General features: G+C 35.8%; 1 protein-coding gene across 3 annotated transcripts; it reads left to right on the forward strand.

The window, feature by feature from the left end:
• The first annotated feature begins 6,271 nt into the window (after window positions 1-6,271).
• LOC106769624 (importin subunit alpha-9) lies at window positions 6,272-10,877 on the forward strand. Of its 3 annotated transcripts, none has more exons than XM_014655314.2 (11): window positions 6,272-6,430; window positions 6,594-6,816; window positions 7,579-7,732; window positions 7,871-7,973; window positions 8,252-8,436; window positions 8,744-8,823; window positions 9,263-9,413; window positions 9,586-9,667; window positions 9,757-9,824; window positions 9,896-10,201; window positions 10,394-10,877. In XM_014655314.2, exons 1-11 carry the CDS (start codon window positions 6,379-6,381, stop codon window positions 10,556-10,558), a joined length of 1,569 nt encoding a protein of 522 aa, XP_014510800.1. In that variant the 5' UTR covers window positions 6,272-6,378; the 3' UTR covers window positions 10,559-10,877. The 3 variants fall into 3 exon arrangements, with proteins under 3 accessions (XP_014510800.1, XP_014510801.1, XP_014510802.1); XM_014655315.2 differs by having other exon boundaries at window positions 9,766-9,824; XM_014655316.2 differs by having other exon boundaries at window positions 9,896-10,217; window positions 10,394-10,576.
• Window positions 10,878-18,885: the final 8,008 nt, after the last annotated feature.

Here is an 18,885-nt window from a genome sequence, read left to right on the forward strand (position 1 = left end):
GACTCTCCTTCTGCATCTGACTCTGATATTGCTTGTGATGTATTGATGAGTTGATATTTTATTGATTTCACTTAGTTTATTGTGCTAGAATTAATCAGGGAATTATGCTTAATTGTCCGGTATTTTCTCGTTTTTCCTAATTATGCTTAATTTGATCGGAAATTCTATTTTAATTAATTCGAATTTTCTGAGCTAATTATTTGCATTATTATTTTCAGGGAAAATTTTGGAAACACAATTTGGGGCATTTGGAGGACACCAAATAAATTCAAGACTCTCAAATTTAGACATTTTAAATTTTAGTTGTATTGTAATTGAATTGTTAAAACTTTTTGGACAAACCTTTGCACATTGGGCCATTGTTAAAAAATTATGAGGGCCCAAAATTGTAGGACACTTGCCCTAGGGTTTCTTTTTATTTTTAGGGTGGACCCCACCTCATTTTAGGACACATGGCCTTGTTAAAATATGGCAGCCGTTACTTTGCAAAGGGGAGCTCTCACTCTCTCGGCAGATTTACTTTGGAAGGCTGGGAGCATTTGTTTTATACAACTTGTTCTTCAAAAATGATATTTACTTTGATGGATTATGGTTGAATGGAAGGAGCACTTTTCTTTTCTTTTATTCTTGTGCAGCATTGCAGCAAGTAGTATAACACAGAGGGCGTGATTCATTTTTCTTTGATTTTAAAGAGTGAATTTACAGTGATTCACTCATTGCATTTTAAATACCTTTCTTTAAAATGGTGTCACGGTGTTTTGGTTTTGAAAATTTATTTTGGAGAAGAGCTCTGAACATGTTTTCAATTATTGCCATTGAATGAACTCATGTGATTATTATCTTGGGAATGGGAGAAATGCACGGTTAGCTTTACTTTTTTTTTTCTTAGATAGGATGGGACATCTATAGTTTTTTTTCTTTTTTTTTTTAAAAAAAAGGTTGCAGCAAACTCTCGAATAGTGGTGCAGACGTTTATGTGTGATTTGATGAGAAAGGGAAATTTGTTTAGTAAGTGTGTTACGGAGGGAAACAACTCATTTCTTTTGCTTTATTTTTATGAAATCAAAAGTAGATTAGGAAGGGTTGATGGGACGTGGTAGATGAATGCAAGTTTTTCTTTTGCTTTATTTTCTTTTAGCACTTTGATTGATACTAAACTACGTTACTGCAGCAAGAATTTTTGCCTTCATTTTTATTTCTCATTGAATCCATACGTTAAACTAAATTAGGAGAGCAAAGAGTTCATTCATCTTTTATTGGCAAGGTACACATGGGTCTCAACCAGGGAGAAGAGAATTTATTCAATTCTCATTTGGAAGAGCATGCATTGCTGGAAGAAAGAGAATTGTTCCATTCAATTCTTATTCATTTAATTTCCTTGCTATGGAAATCACGGTAAAGAGGTTTTATTTTAGGCCATTGCAATTTTAATTCATTAGGTAGATACACCTGGATCACGTGATGTGGTAGGAATTTCTTTTTTTTTTATTTTATTTCTTTTGCTTTAATTTAATTTCACATAGTTTGTTAAGTTGGGTTTTATGTTTTTTTTTTAATTTAGTAATGCATATTAATGATTTTAATTGTGCTAGATATTTGTGTTACAGTGTTAGGCGTTTAATATTTTCATTTATTTTAATGTTGTTTAATATTTTTGGTTTATTGTTTTTGTTCACCATGATGTTTGTTCAGTTCGGTAGTGTTAATTATCAGTTTGCATCCGTGTTTTGATTTTGGTTCATCCGCATTCACCACAAAAACACTTTCAAACACCCCCCCACTTTGTGTCTGACCTAAATTTCGAACCATATTTGGTCCTTGAGAGATGACCTAGGAGTCACTTCCTAGTTATACTGCATTTCTTATATGCAATCAAATTTGTATGGGTTGCGACACCCATCATGTATACTCAGTTGATGTCTATGTTGAGAACATTACGGTTCCTCCTCCATCTCGTGAGAGTGCTCCTAGGGAGTCGTTTCCACTTGATAGGGAGGATATTCGTTGTGTTTTCAACACTAGACTGATACATTTGCTGCCTAGGTTTCATGGTTTTGCAGGTGAATGCCCATGTAGACATTTGGAGGAGTTCTACACATTATGCTCTTCAATGAAACCTCCAGATGTCCCGGATGAGGATATGTTCTCAAGGGCATTTGAGTACTCATTACACGGAGCAACAAGGGATTGGTGTTGTTGTCTTACTCTAGGATCCGTCACCAGTTGGGAAGGTCTTAAGCATCAGTTTCTTGACAAATTCTCCCTTGTGCGGTACGGTTATAGCAACAATCTTGGGTGGAGTGATCCTAGCTTGGGATGGTATCATGCTCCACAACAATATCAGTCATTCCAGAATTCTTGTATGCCTTCTCCACCAGCCCAAGAGCTACAGCAGCTGCAGTCATATCAGCCTACCCAAGCAATTCCTCATCCTTCCACTACTTCTGAGCCTACATTGAAGGAGTTGTTGAGATAGATGACTGCTTAGAATATGGAGTTTCAGCAGGAAACCAGAGATCAGATTATGCAATTTTAGGAGTTTCAGCAGGAAATTACAACTTCCCTTCAGAGTTTGACTGATAGGTTGGGGCAGATGGTCACTCAGTTCATTGAGGAACAGTCTCAAGTTTCAGAGGAATCACCATTTTTGACTGTTCAGCTTCCTGATGATGTTAGTGCCATTGACATAGGAGATGAGGAGCAGAGGCATGTGCTTACTACAGTGCCACCTACTTTCCCACCCTCCTATGTCCCCACTCTTGCACCTGAGGAGACTGATGAAGATTTGGAGGACCAGGCAGGTATAAGCAGTAATTTTGAGTCAGGTAGACCACTTTCACCTTCCACCACTTTACCAACTTTCAGGGAAGTGGAGGTAAACATACTTGACATAGATTCTGTTTTTGATGATTATGCTGATGATGGGTATGTTAATGATTATGTTGATGAGCATGATTTAAATTCTCCCTTTTTGCATGATGAGAACCACTTTTTGCTATCACATTTGAATGTTTATTCTCCATGCACTGAACATGAATCTGAGTCTGTTGTTGATATTGCTTTTGAAGTTGAACTTGATTCATGTTCTGAGGGTATATCTGAGGTTCAACATGTTACACTGGGATTGGGTGTTATACCCCTGCATGTTATTTCTGTGGAACCATATTGCACTAACCATGTTGCAGGAGGTACATATGAATTTGATCAACACACACCCATGGTGGAAGACAAAGGTGCCGACAGTTTGAAGATCAATAGGCGTCAGCTGAACCAGCTCATCAACAATCATTGCTTCTTGGATCCAGCTGTGGAGGATATCTCCCTGCTTGATCAAATTTGGAGGATGAAGCAGTTCTTCCTCAAGACTTCCTTGTTGAATCCTGTGGTGGAAGACGTCTCCCTAAAAGTCCAAAATTGGCAACTGCCACCATGATCAAGGGAGTTTTCTCTTCCCTTCTCCTCCCTTTCCTCACTTTTATTGCACTTTGTCTATATCTTTTGACTGTTCTGATTTCTTATCTTATGCTTGTGACACATTGAGGACACTATGTAGTTTAAGTATGGTATATTGGGGGAGATTCTGATTTTTCTTTGATTAGTTTATGTTTTCTACGTTAAATTTTTTGTTTTCTAGGTAGCTTTTGTTTTGTCTTGTGTACAGTTTTACCTGTTTCTCTTGATTTCTGGACTTTGTTTAGGTTGTAGATGTGTCTTTCACTTCATTGATACTCTGATTGTTGGATATTCGTGCTTTTCTTTGCTTGGGAATATGATTATGATGTTTGAGAGGTTGATTTGATTGTGACAGAAATGCCCTGTGTGAGAATTTGAGCCACTTGATAATTCTTTCTTGTGTGTGATAGGTCTCTTGATTGCTTGCACATATGCCTTGGCTTGACTCTTTTTGATGTTTCTTGATTAATATTCATGTTTGGAAGTGATAAAGGCAGTTTTGTTGTTGAGCCTCTCTAGCCAAATAAGCTTACCTCGTTTTTATCCTTTGATAACCCTCTTTGAGCCTATGCTTTCCCCATTTTTTTGTTTTGAAGCTGATACACTAGCCCTAAGTGAAAAACCATGATTACGTGAACCTTAGGGAATTTTGGAGCTTTGGAATTGTTTTGGGAATAAGTGTGGTCTCTTGGGAGATTCAGATGAATTGGCTAGTTGGTTCTTAGATTGAAAAGAAAAGAGACAAGATGAAGAAAAAAAATTGAAAAAAAAATTGGTGTGAATAATGGAGTCAAGAAGATGATTGAATTAGAGGTTTTGGGTGTGATTTGATTGTATTTTCACTTNTTCCCCATTGCTCCTTTATTCTTTTTGGTTTATAGCTTCTCATCCATATTTTATCCTCCCTTGTCCTTGGTCCCATTACATCCATAAAAGACCTTTTGATTTGAATATGCATATGTGTTTGAGTGTTGACATTAGAGGCTTGCCAAGTCTGTTTGTGTTTGCTTTCTTGAGTGCATTGAGTTGACATTGTTTGCCCTAGATACTTGAGAGAAACACTGATAGTGTGCATCTGTGAGGTTTTGTTGCTTTTGATTCACCTCTTGAACTGATTGATCATTTTGTCATGCTTTGAACTGCTTCGATGATTTCATGAGTATCTGCTTTCCTTGACTCTGTGTGGGATACTGTCCACTTCCTTTCATCGTCCAGATTTCTTGAGAATTGTGTAACTCTGTTTGTTTCTTTCCTCGTGAGTTTTTGTTTCTGTGTGATGAGTCTGTGTCAATTCCCTGATGTCCGTTGAACTGTTCCCTGATTTGCGTCTTGATTTTGCCCAGGAGTGCAAAAGACTAAGTGTGGTCTATTTTGATGAGTCGATATTTTATTAATTTCACTTAGTTTATTGTGTTAGAATTAATCAGGAAATTGTTCTTAATTGTCCGGTATTTTCCCGTTTCTGCTAATTGTGCTTAATTTGACAGGAAATTTTAATTTTAATTAATTTGAATTTTTTGAGCTAATTATTTGCATTTTTAATTGCAGGGAAAATTTTGGAGATATATTTTGCTCACTGGTCAGTTTAACAGGCTTGTATAAAAATTAGGCTTAATAGCACTAATGGTCCCTATTTTGGTTGACAAAATTCGAATTGGTCCCCATTTTTTTTTTGTTCAATTTAGTCCTAAAGTATGATAATTTTGTTCAATTTGGTCCTTTTGACAGACGCCGTTTAAATTGTAAACGGAAGACCTTCCAACAGTGCCAAATAGTGTGTTGATGTGGCATTTGTCAGCCCATGTGGAGTCTGTAAAGGCACACTGATGGATTTATTGATCTGGAAAGAAATGCAAATTATTTATTGTACCCCAATTTATGAGCAGAGAGTGAAATTAGGTTTAGGGTTCTACTTCTTTTTGCAATAGCTCCCAATCTTCAGAGTTGATGAGCCATGTCTCGAACACAATGTTCTTCTTCTTTTTGCAGCTCCAGCAACCTGTTTCACCTTTTCCTTCGTCAATGGCTACCACCCGCTCTCCCTCCAAAATCGCCGACAAACTCAAGAAGAGGAATAAGTTAATCACCTCCGAATAATGGGTTCTTCACCAACGGGGTTTTCATTACAAGCAATTGAGCATTTTTTTTTTTTGGGGTTTAGGGCTTTACTCATACTGTTGTGGAAAAAATGGGGTTCTTGCCTTATGATTTTGGAAGCTTTTGATTTTGGAAGCTTTAGGAAGTGGTGCTTGTTGGGGTCTAGTTTGTCGCAGATTGTGGTATTGAGGCCTAACCTGCAGATTATTGGAAATAGGGATTATCTCTACCCCCATTGAACCACCACCAAGTGAGGAATGACAATTTTGGTGGCCCAAGCTAGTGCAACAACAACAAGAAGAAGAAGATTGGGAAGTAAACATGGCTNATCAACCACCAAGATTGGGAAGAAGATTGGTTAAAAACCCTAATTTGGCTATCCACCCTCATTAAAAATTGGGTTTCATTAAAGAAAGGCTTAATANNCNTNATNGTCCCTATTTTCGTTAAGTGTGTTCGAAATGGTCCTAGTTTTATTTCAGATTTTACCTCACTATGCCTGAAGGGAATCCACGTGGCCAGTTAAATGCCACATCAACACTGTTTGACACTGTTGGAGGGTCTTCCGTTAACAATTTAAACGGCGTCTGTGAAAAAAGATCAAATTGAACACAATATTCATTCTTTAGGACTAAATTGAATAAAAAATTAAAATGGGGACCAATTTGAATTTGCAAACCAAAATAAAGACTATTAGTGTTTTTAAGCCTAAAAATTACTATTGTTACCCGTTCTTTCACGGAAAACCTTTTACTTCCTCACCGGTCAGTTTTGCAAAAGCCCTTCACTCGCAGAACGTAACAAGCATACTCGCTAAGTTTCTCTGCAATGGCCGATTCCGGTCTCACTTCTAACAGGAGGGATCCTATAAAGTCCTCAGGTGCGTTTCTATTCATCCTTAGATTTTCACTTCTCAGCCGTTCAAAGTTGAAAAAAAAAATTAGAGACAAATGCTAAGGTTTGTAAAACACCGTTTTTGAACTCGGACAATAAACCTAATCGACAGATTCAATAGCGTGTTTTTTTGTTTTGTGTTGTTTCAGTTGGGAATGCCGCCGCCAGTAGGAGACGAGAGCATGCAGTCACAGTTGGGAAAGAAAGGAGGGAATCGCTGATGCGAGCGAAAAGACTCTGCAGAGTGGGCATTGGTGGTGGCGATTTCGAAGTTGCCATTGACAGTGACATGTTAATTGATGAAGAGCTGTCTATTTTGGAGTCTCAGACTTCAGTGGCCGTGGAAAATTTGAAATCTGCCCTTGCTTTTCAGTAAGCTCTTCCGAACTCGTTGGGTCTTCAATGTTCATCTTGCTGGAAGTGTTGGTTGTTTTGGAATTCGGCTTTGTTTGGACTTTTGGGAGAAAACTTCTCCATGAGCTTTCGGAGAAGAAAAGATGAAATTAATTTCTCTTGTAAGCGAATTATGTTTAGCTTATGGATGAGCTAATTTGGAGTTGATTCCTCCCGAAGTCTCCCGGAATTGTTTTTAGCTTATGCATAAGCTAATTTTAGCTTGTGGTGAAAGTTAAATCAATATTTTGTTTCTTATTTTCTTCTTCTGCAGTGTTTGTGGAGAGGTTAATCCAAACAGAGGTGGTTGTGGTAAGACAATGAAAGAGGTTTAGTAAATTATTTGTAGTTTGTGGTGAACTCAGAGGACTACTATTATGAGTAAATGGGGCCAAAGTACTTGCGACTTTACGAAATTCTTTAATTTTAAATTGTGTAGTTGAAACATATAATTAGCCAATAGTTTTGTTGGTCTGAGGTTGTAAAACCCACCTAATGTTACGAGTCTTCTGATTGACGTGGGCTGATCTAGGAATGAAGGAAACTTATACAACAAAAGATTGGTGTTTTGTTGTTTTATTTCTTTTATATTGTAGTCCTAGACTGGTCTTTTACTAAATCTTTCAGTATTGTCTTGGCTATGTCTTTATACAAACTGAGAAAGACTTAAATTGTGTCAATGTAGTTCCTATATTCATTAACTTTGGCTTAAGCATTTCCTTTTATGTGTTCAATCAATAGGGGGAAGGGTGTGGTGAAGAAAAGAGTTGGGGCCCTTCAAGAATTAAGGCGTTTGCTGTCGAGATCTGAATTTCCTCCTGTTGAGTCTGCTCTTAAAGCTGGAGCTGTACCCATTCTTGTGCAGTGTCTTTCGTTTGGTTCTCCAGATGAACAGGTCTGAAGTTTCTTCTTCCATTAAATGGTGTTCAATGTCAAAAAAGGCTTACCTATGCTTGCTATGCGTATTGTATGGGATCAGTAGTGGGAAGAATTTTTCTTAGAGCTTACTTATTGGGGTTAATGCCTTCTGCAGTTGCTTGAGGCAGCTTGGTGTCTCACAAATATTGCTGCAGGGAATCCAGAAGAAACAAAAGCATTGTTGCCTGCCTTGCCCTTACTTATTGCTCATCTTGGGGGTGAGTGATCACTTTGAGATTCCTTTTGCCTTTACAGAAGTTAATTATTATTTTTATTTATATTTGTATATGATAAAGATTAATAGGAACTTTTATAGCTTGAATTTTTAAAGAATTGTAAATATTGTCGTATCTGAAAGGGATGGAAACATAATTATTTTTTGTAACTGTCCTCTTTTATACTCTATTCAGCATTATTATAACAAAGTTGTTCTTGAAGGTTGAGACTATTTTAGTATTTACAGTTACCTTTTAAATTCATGAATGGTCTTATGCAGAAAAGAGTTACCCACCTGTTGCTGAACAGTGTGCTTGGGCTCTAGGAAATGTGGCTGGTGAAGGTGATGAGCTGAGGAATGTTCTGCTTGTTCAAGGGGCTTTACTACCTCTTGCAAGAATGATGCTACCAGACAGAGGTTCTACTGTTAGAACAGCTGCCTGGGCTTTGTCTAACCTAATAAAGGTTTCAGATACATGAATTAAATAACTTGCTTTTAACATATTGTTTGTTTCGATCGACCTTTTTGTTACAACTCTTTAATAATGGCTGTTCTACTTCATCTGTCTAACCTTATTCATGGTCCATTTGCTTGTATGGGGTCATTTTCTCGAAATGCATTTTGTTGTGATTAAATTTGTGATTTCTTTTGCATTGTAATTTGTGTAAGATGTAACATTCCATATGCATATTTTATTTGTGAACATGTGTTTTCCATGAAATGATTTCCTTTCTGGAAACTTAACATGACTTTAGTATGTTTTGCATGCAGGGCCCAGATCCTAAAGCTGCTACAGAACTAGTTCGTGCTGATGGAGTATTGGAGGCAATCATTCGGCACTTGAGTAAATCGTGAGTATTACTTTGGGACTACTTGTATTATCTTGGTCATTTCTTAGTCTGTAGCAGTGTTAGCTTTGGTCTGATTTCTGGCAACAATGTGAATTGAATTAATATCAGTGAAAACCTTCTCAAGTATTGTGCCATTTCATTCCCCATTAAACTATTTCTTATTGATGTTAGCAAAATTATCTCTGTAATGTCCTGACTTGTTTGGATGAAGTCCTTGAAACTGAAATTTGTGTGCCTATAACTTGTATGCTTATAAAGTTCAATTTTCTATAGGTTTATTATGAGCTTAAAGACGGAAGTGATGATAGTTCAAATCCTCTTTAGTATTATGACCTTGTGAAAAACTTATTTCCTTAAGTGTTAAGTTCTTCTACTCATTGAATATATACCCTGTGAAGTTGTCCTGATTATTGTCTTAATAATAGTTTTTTCACCTCAGGGATGATGAGTTAGCCACTGAAGTAGCATGGGTGGTTGTTTATTTGTCTGCCCTTTCAAATATAGCTACCAACATGCTAGTGAAGAGTGATGTACTGGAATTACTTGTAAATAAATTATCAACGTCAAACAGTTTGCCATTAATGATTCCGGTAATGATCTCTACTGCATTATGTATTTTTGTTCAGTTGTTGCAAAAGTGTGTCTCTTGGCATCTGTGACTTTTTATTGTGGTTAGCATATATCAATAATACACACAAGTTACAATGCTTATGTTATTCTCATTGATCTGTTGTTTCTAATAATAAAGGGAAAGTCCTCTAGATTTTGCGTAGTTTAGGTAATCTTATTGCTGGCGATTCCCATGCAATTAATGCGGTTCTCATTCCTGGACGTGAAATTACAGGCTAGTAATTTTTCCTTTTTTTGCTAAGATGAATGCATTCATTTTGGTCAAACAGTATGGATGAAATTCTCACATCTGTATATTAATAGAATTTTCAGGTAATGCTATAGAAGTTCTTGTAAAATGTCTGAATTGTCAAAACAGGGTCTTAAAGAAGGTACAAAATTTAACTTTTACTTTTTGAATCTACCTTTGGATCAATCAAGAGAAGCTTCATAATATATGCAGGAAGCAGCCTGGGTGCTGTCTAATATAGCTGCTGGTCTTGTTGAGCACAAACAGTTGATATATTCTAGTGAAGCAGTGCCTTTGCTATTGGAACTTCTTTCTGCCGCTCCATTTGATATAAGAAAAGAAGTGGCTTATGTATTAGGCAACCTTTGTGTTGCCCCGACTAAAGATGATGGCAAGCCAAGTTTGATCCTGGAGCACATGGTTTCACTTGTTGAAAAAGGATGCTTGCCAGGTTTTATTGATTTGATTAGATCTGCTGATATTGAAGCTGCAAGGCTTGGACTTCAGTTCACAGAGCTCGTAAGAGATTTCAATGGTTGTCTAAATAATTCCTTTCTATATATTTTGATTAGAACACGCCTATTACATGTTTTAGTCAGTAAATCAGGCCTATTCGTTTGTGTAATCATGACAAAATCAAACCTCAACCGAGAGCATACCAAGTTTTAAGATTTAAACCCCCTGGTTGATTATGATTTCGTGTGTTCGTAGGTCCTGAGGGGGATGCCAAATGGCGAGGGCCCTAAGCTTGTAGAGCAAGAAGATGGGATTGAAGCCATGGAAAGATTTCAGTTTCATGAAAATGAAGATCTGAGGACTATGGCAAATACTCTAGTTGACAAATATTTTGGAGAAGACTATGGGCTTGATGTCTAGTAGGTATCATACTAGCGAGATTCACTGTCATTTCTACCCATACAATGCTTGCCTTCCCTCGCCTCTGCCACATGTCTAATATGGAGCAATACAAGTCCATGACATTGCTGATCAACGATTCTTTATGAAGGCCAATAGAATCTGTATTTGTATTGTTATGTTTGATAAAATTATACAGGGCTTGAGATGGTACCCTATCGGTGGCCCTTGTGTGAGTGCATACAAGATAGCTAAGCTGTAAAATTTTTGTTTGTATTTCTGTTCCAGGTCTTTTTGTTAGAATTTAGTACCTATATGCATAAGATACCAGTTACCAGTACGTTCAGTACACTATATGCATAAGATAGAATTTAGTACCTATATGCATAAGATACCAGTTACCAGTAAGTTCAGTACACTCCCAGAATTTGATTCATGAATTTTTATATGGTTTAATCGAACCTTTCTTGCATTAACCTTGACTGCATAATGCAGTCTAACCATTCGAGCGTGACACAATAATTGCGCATGGATTTTGAGTTATCTCCCGGTACCTGAAGTAAACAATTTTCAAATTGTAAAACACCGAAGGGTAAAGTATATCTTCCATTTATTTTTTTAATGTAATTTTATTTTGAAAAGTAAATTACGAATTATGTTAGAAGGATTGGCTGTAAGTAGAAATTTAGCTACTAATTTTAGAGAATTCTGATCCTTTTGAGAGAGTATTCAATATAGCTTTCGAAACCTTACGGAGATAAGGTTCTTTCATTGTGTTCTTCGAGCACTTGTTTAAATCTCCTAGAATCAGAATTTTTCCTAACAATTTGTATCAGCTTGAACTATCTGGGCAAACTTTTTGGGTATGGCAGATGCTATGCGTAATGCTCAGGCAATAAAAGATGTTGAAGAACGACTGTACATGAGCATGGATTCTGGTTTCATGGAGTTACAATGGCTTTGCAACAGACATTGACAACATCTTTGAAACAAAATGATGCGAAAACTGTTGAACCAAAAACTTGAGGAAGAAACCTACAATCCGCATGCAACTTCTAACTAGCGAGGGGAGAGTTGCAATCTTTCTCCCTATGCTTATGGGACAAGGATAGCTAGGATAAGTTTTTCTCATTTTAAGGGAGAAAATGTCAATCATAGGATATACCAATGCAATAATTACTTCTTGATTGATAATACTCATGAAGAATTCAAGATTAAGCTTGCCATTGTTCATTTGGACGGTAAGGCATTACAATGACAACTCTTGGCAGACTTTTTTCGTCTCTCAACCTTGTAATCTTGGGCTGATTACACTAAGAAGTTTATTGAACTTTTTTGGTGATATATGTGGTGATATCATGGTAGAATTAATTTGTTCTATTAATGATTACAGTGAGGAGTTGATATATAATTACTAGATTGAATTTGTTTAAGAGTATATTTTGAGTTGCTTTCTTGGAAAGATGTGTAGTTGAGTCTGAATGTTTTAACAAGAATGTATGAAGCTGGTAACTCCTCACATTTCCAAACAAATTGCACAGGGCAAGATTTAGAGGGAGTGCTAGGACCTAAACATGTGGGTACCATCCCTAGGTTGGCGTTATTAGTTCCTTGCAAACCCAGGCAAACACGAAGCTTGACTCTTGGTTATATGTCNGAAATNNGGTCTAAAATGTTGGTGGGATGTGACTCTAGAAGGGAATGGGAGAGGGAGGTTAGAATGGAGCTTATAGACAAATTTAAACAATTTTTTCATAAACAAATAATGAAAGTAAAAGCATAGGAAAGGAGAAACACACAAATGATGTAGAAACTACGTTTAGTCCCCTCTTCAAGTTATGAGTATAAACCTGTCTAGGTTAAACAAGTTTCAACTTCTCTATGTTACACTAAATACAAACCCTTTCTAGGTATCACCTTCTTAACCTCCCTAAGAGATTAAGTACTCACAATTAAAAATAATAAGAAACACTCTCAAAGTAAGGGAGTAATTCAACTCACATAAGGTATAATTCACTTTGTGAAGGAAATTATAAAATTTAAGCTCTCAACCCAATTCTCACAATTCAATATTGATATGAATTTTCATAGTTTCAACACTATGGTATTTTGTGTGTGTTCTTCTTTTTCTCATTCAATTTTGATCCTTTATATAGATGTTCAATTTCTAGCCGATGAGGATTTGAATTGCATAACTTTATCATCATCTTCTTGATTTCTCTTAATAAGGGATGACTTGATAATTTCTTTTATTTGATTTTTCGATGTAATTCTTCAATGTCATTCTCTGAGTATTCAATTATTTCTTGATGATGCTCTTTGTAATATCTTATTTCTTTTATTGAATGAGCACTAGTTTGTTTTGAATTTTGTTCTTTCTTCAACGTTCAACATTTATCCTATTTAAGGAAACTTTATGCAACATAATTATGCAATTGTATCGTTAGAGTAATATTTTCTAATTGCAATCAATTATAAATTTGATCTTCAGTCAAATAGATTGTTTCCATATATTCATAAGACTTGATCATTTGGTTCAAAAACATTCTTCTAGATATTATTATCAAAAGGTAATTCTTATAAGAAGATTTAAATAAATCTTTATTGATGAGGGCGAGGTATATCTAGCAATACCCATATCACATATATGTTTTTGATTATGAACAAAAGAAATGTTTTATGGCTTCTTGTACAACAAATGACATAACAATTGCTTGATCATTACTGTGTTTGTGCTTGAAATGATTGGTACATGTATTCATTGTATATAAATGAATCATATGTTTAAACATATTGCACATTATATTTCTGAAAGAAATAATCGATTAATCAATATATATATATATATATATATATATATATATATATATATATATATATATATATATATATATATATATATATATATATATATATATATATATATATATATATATATATATATATATATATATAATTTGTTAAATTTCTCCATATTTCAGTACATGCTTAACAGGGGAAAAATAGTTGTGTAGTATTCGATTACATTAGTTGTATAATTGATAACGGTCTAAAAATCGTTATTTTTATATTTGAAATTGATATCAAAACACACCCGTTATGACTTAGAATGAGCTAAAAATCATGCAAAACACTTTAGTTAGGTCACAAGAGAGTCAAAGGTGGTTTTAGAGATATTATGCTTGGTTTTAATTGTTTTGACAGGATTTGATGAGAATTGAATGATGGAAAGTGAAGAAGGAAGGACTGGGACTTAAGAAGAGATGAAGAAAGGTGCAAAAGAGGAATAACACCCATCGCTCAGTGCCAATCTCAGCGCTGAGCGCTAATTTAATACGGCAGAACGCTTAAGCGTCAGTGTTGAGGGGAGAATGAAGAACTATTGCCACCACTAAGCGCTAGAATCCACCGCTGAGCGCTGAGAACTTTAATTCAATACGTGATGGTAAAATGCTCTAGCTAGGACAAGCCAAATCTAGAAGCAAATCAAGCCATAAGTTCATGGATGAAGATTGCGGAATTTGGTGGTGGTGAAAGGTGTTGATAGCTCATGGTTTTGATGAGTTGTATGATGATGGAAGGTGTATTTGGTGGTTCTCGAAGAGAGGTTGGGCCAACTCTTGGAGGAAGGTGGCTAGAGGAGGCCACTTGGATTGCTCTAGCATAGGGTGACCTTCAAAGAGTAGTATGACACAAAAATGGCAGCATAACTTTACTCTAAATCAAAGGTGATTACATGTTGCCACTACCTATGGAAAAACTCTCCATTCCTAGAGTGACACATGGCCACTAACTAGGAGGAAAACTCTCCAATGGGAAGCCTCCACATCTCTAGGACGAAATCTTGCTCCCTTGTCCTCCAAGCTTAGCCAAAATGTTGACCCCTTGGTCACCACACCCATTTTGGACATCCAAGCATAGTCAACTTTGGGCCTTGGCCCTTTGTTGACTTGTTTGGTCAAAATCCTATTGTACTTGGCCCAAAATACAAGGCCCAATTGAAATCCTACATTATTAGGCCCATAATACCAAGCCCAAATAAAATCTAGACTACTTGGCCCAAAATACAAAGCCCAAATAAAATCTAGACTACTTGGCCCGAAATACAAGGCCCAAAATTATTCTTACTCTACTAAATCTTCATGATGCCTTAAGATGGCCCAACAGAAAGAGTCTAGGCCCATCTTTCATAGATGTCTCCAACTCTTCATGAATGTGCTAAGTCATGGCAAGGGGTATGTGATGGGCTGTCGCGGCCCATACAAATTTGATTGCATATTAAAGAATGCAGTATAGACTAGGAAGTGACTCCTAGGTCGTCTCTTAAGGACCAAACTGTGGTTCGAGAATTAGGTCAGACTCGAAGTGAGGGGGTTTGTGAAAGGTTTGTATGAATGCGGATGAATCAAAATCAAAACACGATGCAAACAAGAATGTAAACACAAATATAACTAGAAATGTAAAAATGGAATCAAATACAGAATGAAAACGGTTGGTCATTAACTCAATTACTATGCTTCCAATCACAGATTATCGACAAGTACAGACTACTATAATCCAAATTCGACACGAGTCACCCAACTAAGCGAAGGCTAATTCGGTCTTCAAAATTACAGACTAAGCGAATGCAATGCACAAATTTAATCAGTCATCCACCACACAGTCCAATCAACTAAGCGAAGCATTGACACCGATTAGGCAACTAAGCATACACCTAATCGCAGACAGACAACAGATTAAATATTGAGCAGAATCAAAGCAGCAGTATGGCAATTAAAGTGCAAGAATCTCATGGAAACAATGTAATATTATTAATGACCAACCTACTAACCTAAGCTAACATGACAACTAAATTCACGAAAACTTGCGTGATATAGAAGAAGAAAAACCAAATCATAAACACTAAAACACGTTAACATGGCTAAATGAAAGAAATTCATGCATCGGGATTTACAAGAAGACATGATAAATATTAAAATCCGTGAATGATATATTAATAAAATAACTTAAAGCATTCAATATGATAATTGTAAAAAAAAAAAAGTATTCCATCTTGGATAAAGCATGAAACTAATAAAAAGAAAATCGTGTGCTCCAACAAAGACAAGAAATCAACTTCTAAATTAATTCCTAGACCGTGATGTTGACTAAAAGAAAATGTGCTTCCTAAAATTAAATTCATCACCGTGCTTTTGTTTTCAAAGAAAGAAAATGCATTGCCCCTTTTTTTTAAAAAAAATAAAAATAAAAATAAAATAACATCACCGTCTCTTCCTTTGTAGGACGTCACCCATGCACTTTTGCTCTCCATCCACCACCGCCGTGAATCCACCTCTTGATCCAAGAAAATAAATGCCCCTTTTTTTTCAAATAAAAATCACCTAACAGCTAAATGAATTAAATGCACTTCTAAGATTTTCCCTTAATAAATAAGCATGTTTTTTCCAAAGTAAATAAAAGTAAATCCCATGTGTGCTTCTCCCAACCGTGAGACCTCAACCTTCCAGCCAAAAACAATGCAGCTCCTCTCCTTGCTTAACATATTGTTTGCTTCCTAATTTAAAGATGAATTGTTGCTGGAATCAAAAGAAAATGACGAACCCATGACCAAAAAGAATAGTTAAAAACAGCGTTGCACCCAAGAAAAGAGAAAGTGTGTTCATTTTTTTATTCATCCACAATCCAAGTGCAATGACATGGTTCAAAGCGAAGAAAAATTGTTCAAAGCCAAAAAAAAAACCCCTAAAACCATGGCAGCTGCCTAAAAAGTGCCGAGAGAGAGCCCTCCAAGAATGTGTATGACAGCTGGTAGTTTAAAGCAAGGCCATGTGTCACCAAAAATTAGGGTGGGGTCCACCCTAAAACTCTAGGGTTTAGTGTCAAGTGTCCCTCAAAGTTTGGACCCATCATGAAATTTGCCAACATTAGCCCACAATGTAAAAGTTATTCTAAAAAGTTCTAACAATTAAAATTACAATACAACTAAAATTTAAAATGTCTGAATGGAGAGTCTTGAATTTATTTGGTGTCCTCCAAATGTCCTAAATTGTGTTTCCAAAATTTTCCCTGAAAATAATAATGCAAATAATTAGCTCAGAAAATTCAAATAATTAAAATTAGAATTTTCGGTCAAATTAAGCATAATTAGGAAAAACGGGAAAATACCGGACAATTAAGCACAATTCCCTGATTAATTCTAGCACAATAAACTAAGTGAAATCAATAAAATTCGAGTCATCAGTATGCCATCATTCCCTCCCTCTTGAAAAGAATTTGTCCTCAAATCTTCTTGTTCTTTTATGACAAAAACCTTTTTCTTATTATTGGTTTGAGGATCTTTCCACCAGGGTGAAGGATCCATATACAAGTGTCATCAAACTCAAAACCAATAATCTTATGAGCCACAAACAACATATATCTAGATGAATGATTTAAATAAGACCTTATGCAAATTTTAAAATAATTTACTTGAAAACTTTGAAGGTCTACTCCACAAAATTGTTTGTATTTACTTTGAGTTAATTGTATCCTAAAAGGGTAACATCAACTCAAAGTTTGATTTGGAAAAATTTGAGGAGTTAAAAATAGTGGGAGGTGAAAAAGAAGTTGAAATTTCAAAAGTAAAAAATGGAGTTATTAAAGATGGTTGGATGTATTGAGAGAAGTTCAAGGATTGGAAAACTCCCCTCATCATCTTAGTCTTAACCTTAATTGTGGGAGTGGAAGGGTGCTTTAGTAACTCTTCCTCTTCTTCTTTTATCTCAATCTCTTCTTTTTCTCTCTTTTCTTTCTCATTCCTTTCTTTTATCTTTTTCTCTTCATACTCTCTTATTCTTTCCTCCTCCTTTTTCTCTCTTCTTACTTGCTCCTCTCTCTCTCTCTTTGTTCTTTCTCTTTTTTCTCATGCTCCTCTTTCTCTCTTTGTTCCTTCTTCCTTCTTTTGTCTTCCTCTCTTTTTCTCTTTATCTTCCTTAAATCCTTTTGGAATTTTTCTTGTTTTTCATTAAGAATACTAAGCTCTTCTTCCAACTTAGCAAGATACTCTTCTCTTTCAATTCTTTCTTTTTTTTGAGAAGAGTTTCTTGCCTTTGCCAAATTTTAAGTGACTTTAGCTCTTTTGCTAAATTTTTCAAAGTGGGTTTTACAACCTTACTAGAGTCACTTCCAATTTCATAGGAATTAGTCTTAGACATCCTTAAAGGTTTTCAAAAATATGCAATGCAAAAAACAAATACTTAAATTTCAAAGAAAGTTCCTTAAGAGATTTAAGGAGACAAAAGACACCCAAGTTCACTTCCAGCAAAAGGAGGTGAATCACATTGGATTTCTTAAATACCAAACCTTTCCTAGCCAAAGTTTACCTTAGGCACTCTTGAACCAAATTTCACAAAGGAAGCTAAAGTTGAAATTAAAGTTGACACACAGTAAGCTATCACAATTAAAGAAAGCAAATAAACTAGTTATGCGGCCTAATGATTAAGTTAGAAGAACTTTGGTTCCTCCAACCAACCAACCAACTAAAAACGAAATTTACTAAGAAATAAAGGTTCTTGTTAGGAGATGGGATTGAGCACCAAAGACTCCCCCAAGACACCTAACAAGGCTGTGAGTTACAAGAGAAAAAAAAAAGAAAGAAAGATTACAAAGCCAAAAATTACAACCAAATCAAAGCTACCTCCCAAGGTGTTTCTCTCATTTCTTTTGGCTACCACTCTAGACTTTAAGCTCCCTTTGGGTCTCCACCACCTAGAAGGCTACCTCTAAGATATTGGATCAACTCACAAAGAGAACCTACACCACACAAAGTAACCAAAGCCGAAATTGTGCAAGAAGAAACAAGGGATAAAAACAATAAAAAGGTTCAAAAACAAGAAAGACTTTGCAAAAAGAATTTAATTATGACAAAACTAAGAAATCCAAGAAGAAAAGCAAGAAACTAAAGGTTAAGAAACAAAGGTTAGCACTCGAAAGAAACCCTAATGAAAGGTGCTAGAATAGATTCACAAAACAAAAACTACTAGAAGAAAAGTTGGTGGTTCTTGTCTTTTGGCAACTTTGAGCAAATGGGGCACTAAGGTCACTCTTTTAACATCATAGCCAAGACTTTTAGCCACTGGAAAGTGAAGATAAAAACCCAAAACAGTGAGCAAAACACGTTCCAAAACAGATTGCACAAAAACAGTGGTAGTGGTCTGAGCACACAATATTTTTCAGCACTTTTTAGGCTCTCTTTTGGTACTCTTTTGAGGCCCTTTGCTTAAAAGCTTTTAACACTTCTTTTTCCACTCTTTTAAGGTGCAAAACAAGACCACCACACGCTTGGAACAGAGGTGATTTATGAGTTTTAA

Source organism: Vigna radiata, chromosome 8, assembly GCF_000741045.1.
Source record: "Vigna radiata var. radiata cultivar VC1973A chromosome 8, Vradiata_ver6, whole genome shotgun sequence".
NCBI classification, from domain to species: domain Eukaryota; kingdom Viridiplantae; phylum Streptophyta; class Magnoliopsida; order Fabales; family Fabaceae; genus Vigna; species Vigna radiata.